The sequence below is a fragment of the Phallusia mammillata genome, chromosome 4 (assembly GCF_965637545.1).
Source record: "Phallusia mammillata chromosome 4, kaPhaMamm4.hap1.1, whole genome shotgun sequence".
Taxonomy (NCBI): Eukaryota; Metazoa; Chordata; class Ascidiacea; order Phlebobranchia; family Ascidiidae; genus Phallusia; species Phallusia mammillata.
Genome location: NC_137255.1, coordinates 16,900,129 through 16,909,932, shown reverse-complemented (window position 1 = coordinate 16,909,932; position 9,804 = coordinate 16,900,129). Strand labels below are relative to the sequence as shown.

At 37.2% G+C, this 9,804-nt stretch overlaps 1 protein-coding gene across 1 annotated transcript; it reads right to left on the bottom strand.

Annotated features, from left to right (window-relative positions):
* Positions 1-443: 443 nt before the first annotated feature.
* On the bottom strand, positions 444-9,425 carry LOC145223188 (ATP-binding cassette sub-family C member 4-like). The gene is made up of 30 exons (XM_080089561.1): positions 9,007-9,425; positions 8,331-8,441; positions 8,076-8,196; positions 7,815-8,024; positions 7,468-7,557; positions 7,243-7,406; positions 7,027-7,152; positions 6,829-6,967; positions 6,639-6,749; positions 6,422-6,559; positions 6,241-6,339; positions 5,974-6,165; positions 5,178-5,390; positions 5,050-5,118; positions 4,611-4,722; positions 4,444-4,523; positions 4,106-4,278; positions 3,892-4,004; positions 3,563-3,709; positions 3,398-3,477; positions 3,166-3,316; positions 2,982-3,101; positions 2,691-2,908; positions 2,284-2,478; positions 1,993-2,151; positions 1,843-1,932; positions 1,576-1,748; positions 1,320-1,425; positions 1,073-1,207; positions 444-1,000 (listed from the first exon to the last, which is right to left on the bottom strand). The coding sequence occupies exons 1-30, from the start codon at positions 9,075-9,077 to the stop codon at positions 965-967; spliced, it is 3,942 nt and encodes a 1,313-aa protein (XP_079945687.1). The 5' UTR covers positions 9,078-9,425; the 3' UTR covers positions 444-964.
* Positions 9,426-9,804: the final 379 nt, after the last annotated feature.

Below are 9,804 nucleotides of genomic sequence, written 5' to 3'. Positions count from 1 at the left end.
TCTTCCTGAAAGCCAATAACCTGGTATTGCCTCCAAAACACGAAACTCAGCTGCGGGTGCGTCTACAAATAAAGTGTGTGTCTAAATTAATGAGGAAATTTCGTTTATAATTAGGCTGGTTTGTTTATTTGATGCAAGGTGGCTTGAATAGCGGATTGTTAGTCTATGTGTTTTTTGCTCCAATTTTTGCAGAACATTAGTTATAAAGTTATAGTTACCCGGGTGCTCACAAAACATCGTTTGCTCGTGAAAATTTCTGCATCGACACATAGGTCCCCCGTCGACACTGCTCAACAAAGAGACCAACACAAATATTAAACAAGCAGCTACTTGCATGCTCCTCATATTTTTTTCAATCTGCTCAAACATATATATTGATCTACATTAGTTGATGCTACCTAAAGCTGTGATTATTACAACTTGGTCTGTCTATGTAGGCATATACTTTTTACTTTTTTTGCTGATAAAAAGTTAAAAGACCCTTTGTTAGCTTTATTATAATACAGCGACGCAACAATGAAACACAGCAAAATTAGCTTTTTGTCGACAGCATCACACACTCCAATGTTTGCTATAGATTAAATCAACAATTTTTTTTTTCAAGTCAAAACTCAAAACTTCCGCTGGCGAACGTGTGATTACGACTGTGAGGACGCAAAATATCTCGAAAGTCAAAAAAACTTTGGCCACAGACCAGAAACTGATACATGACACGAACAAAAGTTGTTTAGAATTTACTCCTGTGCGCAAAAAGATTTTGTTCAAATGACACGGCTCGACAGAACTGGCAAACAAATGTTGTTCACGCAATGTTTTGAAGTGATTTTTATGTAGGTAATGTTTAAAAAGCGACAATGGTTCACGTACAATACATGGAATATCTAAATCTTTTTTTGATACACTGGCTTGTATAAAAGCTTACATAGGTGATGTTAATGCAAATAAAGTTGATCATATATTGTGATCATTCGCCGGACTGTGCATGTCTTTTGTGATATGCCTGTTGGTAAAAAAAACAAGGTTACCATGGGCAATACAAAAAAATAGATTTCTTTCAATTTGGTTCCTTTACCTGTTTTGCTGCGTCTTTCAGTGACAAACTTTCCGTGTTACCAACCGCATCAACCAAGCGACCAAACTCACTTTCATCCTTGCAAATCAAAGTATGTGGCTCATCAAATTCAACAACCTTTCCTGATCGCATTACCTGAATAAACCAAAAATATAACTGCCAATTATATAAACTTGCCTTTATTGCTTGATAATATGATGTCGTTTTTAGTAAATTGTCAAACATCCAAAAATTATGACTGATTTACCAGAACTCGATCGCAATCAATGATGGAATTGATCCGGTGCGCCACAGTGATCACTGTGCAGTGTTGGAAAGTTTCGCGGATGGTTTCCTGAATCAATTGATCCGTTCTGCACAAAACGATACAAACAGATTGACAGCGCATAAAGTATTTTCAATCACGTGTTTATCTGGTTAACATAGGAGTTGGTGTTTGGTGATGAAGACAAAAATCTTGGCTAACCCGTGTCATTTTGAAGAGTTTTTTTCTTTCTGTTTACCTGATATCAACGTTGGCTGTTGCTTCATCAATCGCAAGAATTTTGTTCTTTCTTAAAATCGCTCTAGCGAGGCAGATCAGCTGACGTTGACCAACACTGAAGTTGGAACCCGATTCAGCCAACTGCATTTCAAGTTTGTGCGAAAAGGCTTCGATTGCCTTCTTCATTTGAACCTGAATTTTGCAATACAAAACATAAATACAAAAATCACAAATATACATTTATATGATATTCAATTTGAATTGCCTCTAGGACAAATCGTCGTACCTTTTCTAATGCTGTCCACAATTCTTCGTCTGTATATGATAAAAATGGGTCAAGATTGTTTCGCAGAGTTCCAACAAATAGGTGTGGATCCTGTACAAAATAAAAATACCTTTACCTACAAGAGCATTGTTTCGCCGACTTAAGACTAACCTGAGGTATTACCGAAATGGAGGAGCGCAAGCATGCAAGTCCGATCTTTGAAACGTCCACGTCGTCTATAATCAGTTTTCCGGAGCTCAAATCGTTTAACCGAAACAAGCAAGAGAGAAGTGAACTTTTCCCTGCCCCAGTTCGACCCACAATTCCAATCTAAACACAAACAAATTTTCAGTCATGATTTATTTTAGCGTTTACTAAATTTGGTGGATGTTATTTTAATTAAAACTAAAAGTGAAAATATTTACAGTACTATTGTTTATTACACTCATGAACAACAATTACCTTTTCATGAGGTCGAAAGTCAACAGAGATGTCTTGAAGAATAATCATGCCACCTTGATAATGTGCAAAAGAGACGTTTTCGAACTGGATTCGTCCTTGCGATGGCCAATCGGATGGTGGCTCTGTCTCTTTTATATAGTGTGGGGGTTCAGGAGGTAGTTTGCAATATTCCTGGATCCTCTCCACCGATGTCATCTTTGTTTTCAAGTAAGGACGGATTTCAGGCGTCGGTGTTTTTATTGTTTACAAACTTACAAAATGAATTGTTTAATTTATTGTAATCCAAATGCCAGGACAGACCGAGTTTGTTTTGCAATAGCGTTCTGTTTGAGGTCACACTCTCTCCCTTTAGCCAAGTTAAGAACTACCATTTTAATGTTAAACATAAAAATAATTAAATAACTTACGCGATTTTCAACTTCGGCACTCAGCTTTACTCCCCATTGGAACATTGACACTAACTGAAGTGTGTAAGTCACAGCCAGTCCGACTTGACCAGCATCAACATCTGTCATTGAAGTTGTGAGGATGGATAGAAAAACAACAAACCCGAGGAAAACAGAACTAAGCAGATCAAGCCGAAATGTAAACCACTTTGATCCGACCAGAAACATGTACCAAGCAGCTGTGGAAATAAATATTATCTCCAACTAAGTAAAATAACTTGATTTAGTGCACTTGTAAAAATAGAGCCATACAACTGTGGTTGTCTTGTAGTTCGTGAAAGTTTTGTTCAAACTGGTCTTGCATATTAAACGCACGAACAGTTGTGAGACCCTGCAGAGTGGAGGAGAGATGCGAAAATACCGGACTTCTTGCTTTAGAAAATATAAATCGTCAAAAAAACATTAATTTTTGGGCTGTTTTATGAGATACACTTACTTTGGCCTTCTATTCTTTTAATATCACGTGACGTCTTTATGTAGTAACGCCTCAGCCATATGAAGTAAATGAAGATCGGAATAAGTGGCAAAATCACAAAGTAATTTGTGACAATTGCCAAAATCACAACAGAAATAATTTGTCCCCAAATCTTAAATACAAAATTTATGTGCATTAATATATCTACCTGTTGATGAGGTAACATGCGCTACAGACTAAGTTTGAAACTTACAAGTGACAAATCAGAGAAAAACCAAGGAAGAAGTTCATCCACTTGTCCCATGTCCTTGGAGAAACGATTTAAAATTCTCCCTGCATAAGTTAAAGAAGTATAGTGTTGCTTAAAGTCTGTTGTTTCTTTATAAAATCGTAGAAATGTTCGGGGTGCCGTTCTTACCTGCAGGGTTTGTGTCGAAAAATCTAATTGGGAACTTTAGGATAGCTTTGAGCATTCTGTTGTGCATGTGTTTTCCTGATATCACCAGATGATACACCTGCAATGCGCCACGAAGTAACGAGGTGATGATAAAACCGACGGTTATACCTGCAAGATGTTGAGTAAAGTACAAATATTTTTTAAGCCTTTGACTATTGGTTTTCAAATGAATTTTACCAAACCTTTCATGCAACTTTTCGCTATTTTTTTATTCTTTTTGTAGGTAATTGGTTTGAAACACGCAGGTTAAGAAACACTGATTTGGACGTTTATACTTGTCAGCCACTTACCAGCAAAAACATAAATGTAAAACTCGTTGTCAACGAGATTGGTTGTTTGGTTTGCAGATGTGGTATTCAAAGATGATGTTCTGTTGCCATCTGCAACAGTTGCTTCTGTCGCCCTGTCAAATAAGATTCGTTGCAACTAAAACCACACCAAAAAAACGTCTTAAACTTTTCTGTTATAGCCGTGTCATTTTATTTAATTTGAACAGACCCTTACCATATAGAAAGCCACCAGTCTGCAAGAACCATTAGTGCTTGGTTAACAGGGATAATGATCATGAGTAGAATTAGAGTTAGTTTGTTATTCGACAAATATTCCCAGTATGCCTTCCAACCAATGCTGCCTTGCTTTTTTAATTCTTCGTTTTTGACCGCAGCTACATATTCGACCTACAAAAAACTAGTTAAAAATAAAACTATTTGGTAGAAATAAAATATTTTGAAGACACAAACCAAGATCCACAACAAACAAAGGAACAAGAGAGCATGAAAGCAATTGTAACAGTAAAGTTATTGAACCTGCAAAAAATCCTGTCAAAATTAAACAAAATTTACCTGCTGCACCTGCTTTTCTGCCTTGTCATCGTTAGAGTTCGAAGACAGACTTTCATCGTCTGCTACTAATGTGTTTATATCTGAACACACGTACATAATTACTATTGAAACAATTCTGGCCATATATTTAAGCAACTTTAACTCAGGCGTTTTCTTGTGTTGCTTACCATTCTTTTCGGCTTCTTTGATTTCGTCAATTTCCTCACATTTTAGTAGTTCTGTAAAATCGGTCCCACTGGCTTGCAACTCTCTGTATGATCCAACATCAGCGACAGAACCCTGCAACAGTTCAACCAAAATGAGTTTATTTAAACAAACATTATCCGAATAATTAGCCAGTAACTGTATAGTAAAGCGTTGTGCCATGTTATTTTCACAGAAGTAATATCTCTAAAATTACTGGCAACTATATCAAAACAAAACAATTTCTTCCAAAATCGCTTGGTTTATCTTACTAATTTTGAAATTTTACCAAAATGTACAAAAAGTTAAATGTAGGAAAAATGAGTAAAAACCCCATTTAGCTTCAACGGGCAACTTTTCTTGTTGCAAATTGCAAGAGCTGGTGCAAATTAAAATGTTATCCAGACCTCTTTTAAAACAAACCTTTTTCAAAACAACGATTTGTTCGACATCCTGCAGGAAAGCAAGTTGATGTGTCACCAGAATTCTCGTCTGTAAAAGTTTATTGTTCAACAAATATCTAATCTACAACATTGGAGCTTGTGAAATACCTTGTCACTGAGAAATCCACAAATACATTGGTGAAATAGATGGTTGGCCACAGCAGCATCTACTGCGCTCAATGGATCGTCGAGCAAGATGATGTCGGTTTGTTTACGGTAAGCAGCTCTGGCAAGGTTTACTCTTGCTTTCTGTCCCCCGCTCAAAGTGACTCCTCGCTCTCCCACCAATGTTTCATCTCTATTCTTCAGCGACTCCAAGTCCTTAAAATCAACCATAGTGGACCATCGTTTGTGAAATAGGGTTTTTGTTGTTTTAGCACATATCTGAAACTATAACCTTCCCAACTATTTTTTTCCAAGAGAAGTCCCAGTTAGATTTGGCTCAGTTTTTTTTTGTTGCTTTAGTTTATTTTCTCTTAAACTGGAGTGTCATACCGGTTACTAGGGCATGCAAAGGTATATGGAAGAATAGATTCCTTACGTATAACGGAGTGCGAGAACTGATCAGGAAAAAGTGTTGAGAATCCTTGCTTTAAATTCTCTTTACATAAGCATTCCATGAAACATGTATTTTTGACATCTTGAAGATGTGGTATGTGCATAGGCGAGGTTATATATGTCTATAGGCGAGGTTATAAAGCAAGTAAACATTGCTGGTTATACTTTTGAGCACTTGGAAAATCAGCTAATGTTGCTTTTTGCTTGGTGTAATGCAGTGATGACCACAAATAACTAGTTTTGTTTGAAAACACTGTGTGAATGAGGAAACTCGATTTGTTTTGCCGGAACCTTTTGTTTGTGGTATGTTACAGTTAAACAGGTCAAAACACCAATCCGTACGCACTTTTTGCAATGCACAGGCCTTGATGACTTGCAGATAGCGGATTGGTTCGTATTCCTCCCCAAACAGGATATTTTCTTTCACAGTTCCAGAGAAAACCCATGGAATCTGTCCAACATAAGCAACTCTGCCCTGTACTGAAACTTTACCTGATTTGGCTGACAACTCTCCGAGAATTGCGTGGAGAAAAGATGACTGTGGAAGTTAAACCAACAAAGTATTAGGTGTGGAGATTTGTACAATACAGATCGAATAAACTTAGTTCTTCACCTTTCCCGATCCAACTGGTCCAATGACTGCTAGAAGATCTGATTTGTTTATTTCGATATTAATGTTGTTAAGTGCAACTCCGAGCTGGCCAGAATTTTTCTGCGTATACCTTAAACGTTACTATGTATTTCAAAACAAATACAAACTATCTACATTAGTAAAATAAGTATGTCTGTCTCACTTCATCAACGTAAGCAAGATTCACTTGTTCCCATGCGCCGGTGAATCCTTCAAACACAACCATGGGCGAATCGTTGTCGTTTTCATTGACAAAATCCTGTTTATCGGATTGGTGAATTTCATCCAGAAGTAAAAACGTCTACATTGCATAATATTGTATGAGATGAATGGTAAAGAATGCAAACATAAACAGCGAACTTCAGAACCCAAACACTTACTTCGATTCTTTTAAAACTGATCAGCGACTGGGCAAGGGTTTGAGCTCCGAAGGCAAAAAGCCAGACTACAGGAAATCGCAAACCATTGATCCAAGTTACAACGGCGAAAACCTGTTAACCACAGATTAATTTGCAAAACGATGATAATCCTATGGTACGAAACTGCTTGTTGCAAATGCGAACCATTTACCTTAGGCGAGGTTAATTGTCCGCCAAGATACACATAAACCACAAACGTAATGAATATCATCAGCCGAGATGATATGTACGCCGTCGCAATGTTGTAAGCTCGTATGTACGACGACTTTAAAATTTTCTTGATTTCGTGGCTGTGACAAATGATCATATCGACATACAAGTGATTTGTTTCAGATTTGTATATATTTACCTCCTAATGCTTGAAATCAGTTTTTCGTAGGGTTTCTCCCATGCAAACATCTTCACAACTCGCATGGCTGACACGACATCGTTCGTTAGTCGAATTCTTTTGTCAGTATGTAATGCTGTCTTTGACCTTTTAATGTATAAATCAAATAATATGCACATTTTTTGTAGCAGCATTTGTTGCAAAAGTTAGACACAAACTTTTCCATTTTATTCTTACCGATATCTTCCTGTTAGTCGACCAAGAAATACTTGGGTTAATATCGTTAATGCCACGATTCCAAGTGGCACAAGGGAAGACGCGCCAATAAAACTCCACAAAAGTGCAACAGTTGTGCCTGCTAGTAGAGGACCCAACCACAGATAGTGCAATACCCATGGTAGCTGAAGCACATAAAATTCGGTCATATTAAACTGTAAAAAAGCTTTCAACATATGTTTGTACCCTATCAAAGCACATGACATCTGTGGCTCCAAGGTTGACAGTGTGTCCAGTAGTTATGTTGGCTATAGATTTCTGACTAAGTCGTAGGGTCTAAACGTAGAAAAAACACTTGACAACATTTGGCTAGGATAGTGTTTAATAATAATAAATTGTTTGTGTACGCTGCAAAAACGTTGATTGTGAATTGTTGAACGTTATTTGCTTTACTTGCAAAACACGTTGAAAATGAGGCAAATGTAAGTAAGCTTATATGCCTTTTCTTCATTCTTGCATTACATTTACCGTTGTTCATACCTTTGTTAAGATAGTGCCGCGGCCGCAAAAAGTTTAGTACGTTAAATACTTACCTTTTTATACATAAGAGCACACGTTGCAGCTCTGATGTGCCAGCCGATCTTCTCGCATGCCAACAAATAAGTATGAAACAGAAATACGAAAACAACTGTGGCCACGGTGATACCAGCGGCACACAAATATGCTTCACTTAACGGGGTAACGTCTTCGAAATATAAAAGAAGTCGATTCAAGAGAAGCGGGATCAATAACAGGACCATTTCCTGCAACGTAGTTGTTAAGTTAAAACTTTATGCAATGTCATACAGATTTACCTTCAAAAAAGCTACAAAGCCGAATACACTCCATCGCAGTGAATAAGTTTTCCAAACCGCCCGGACCAGTCTTGGTTTGTTTCCTGTGATTTTGCAGTTTTCGATTTCTGCGTTCCAGTTTCTGTATTGAAACAAAGTAGATCGTTGTACATTTGTTGATACACGGGTCAAAAATGGCGCCCCGTCAAACTCATGTCAGTGGTGTTAGTTTCAAAAATCGTCAAATGTAGTCAAACTGTTCAATGTATGACAAACCTTTCAAGCGCGTCACATATGTGCGATGACGTGTTCTTTTCTGTTAATGCATAAAGGTCTTCCTTTTCCAGGTCTTTTTTACTTCCTTTCCGATATAAGTCATTGAGCCACCTTCAATCATAACATAAAATGAATGTGACGTGATGCAAAGACAAAATAGCGATCAAAGTAACACAGGGGTCGGCAACCCCTGGCACGCGTGCCAAGGTTGGCACGCGAGGTGGATTTTCATGGCACGCCAACCTATTTGCGTGTTTATATTAAAGTACCGTAACAATTTATCCTGTTACACTGCTTGTTTATAGTTTTTATCGTATCATTGTTATAAAATTCAGCCTTACATGCACAAAACACTCTGTTTTCTCTTTACTATTGATATCTGCTGGCACGAACTACTACTATTTAGAAACACTTTGGCGAGGTCATTAACACATGGAAATAACAAGTAAATTGGCACGCGTCGCCTAATAGGTTGGCGACCCCTGAAGTAACATTACGAGAGAGTGAACTAAACACAATAGCTATGCTGTAAAGTTTTTAAATGATTTTTGGAGTTTAAAGAATAACAGTTTTATGCAGTTTGTTTTTATTTCTTCATTAATGCCACATTGCATTGAATTGTAGGACAAGCCTACCAATTAACATTTTCCTAATCTGTTTTTAATACAACACTTACCAGTAAGTATGTCTCGATAAAAAAATTCCCTTTTTTGCTTCACTTTGGTTTGCCCTGACACCCGAATACATTTTGTTGCCGCTTTTTCCGCGTTGGTTATTTTGTCAAACTTGTCCTGAAACTTGCTGTCACGGTACTTGTTTCATATATTGGTCCTTAATTTTAACTTGCGATGAGTTTCTAACTACAGCGTTCTTGTGGCAATGTATTTTAATGATCGCCTTGATTGCCTGCCTCGGGCAACAAGCAATTATGACTCAGAACATACGACTACAAATGTTTGCGTTAAAATCAAGCGTCACGTCATAAATGGCAAAAATACGTGACGGAGCGTCGTTTTTTGGCATAGCGGGTATTTTCGTTTCTGAATTCAAGGTTTTGGATTTAAGGATTTAAATGATTTTAAATTTCTTTCAAAAAATAGTAAACATTATTATTAACCGTTCTATGAACGAATGCAAATACATTCAAATTCTTCACAAACAAGAGATTTTTTTTACATTAGGTAAATTGTCGTCATTAAAACATAACTAACCAAGTCGAAACACTAATTTTGTTCGAATACAGTTCGAGTTGTTGACATTTATTATTTGTGTAATAGGAACTGAAACGTCAACATTTAAAATGCAATTTTTGCTATTTTAATGGATACAGCGAGTCCGTCGACGTTATATTTGATTTCCTACAGCAGTGTGCTTGGAAGACCTTCACGTCTCGTTTGGGCCAAAACGTTTCGTCTTAATACGAATACGCCTTACAGATTCAACCACAGTTTGGTTGTATAGTTTAAAGAAAAAC

Coding starts and splice junctions, on each gene's coding strand:
- LOC145223188 (XM_080089561.1), bottom strand. CDS start 9,077: ATGTATTCGGGTGTCAGGGCAAACCAAAGTGAAGCAAAAAAGGGAATT. Junction 3,710..3,891: donor TTACATTTATGTTTTTGCTG/GTAAGTGGCTGA, acceptor AACATCTTGCAG/GTATAACCGTCGGTTTTATC. Junction 1,208..1,319: donor TTGATTGCGATCGAGTTCTG/GTAAATCAGTCA, acceptor TGGTTTATTCAG/GTAATGCGATCAGGAAAGGT.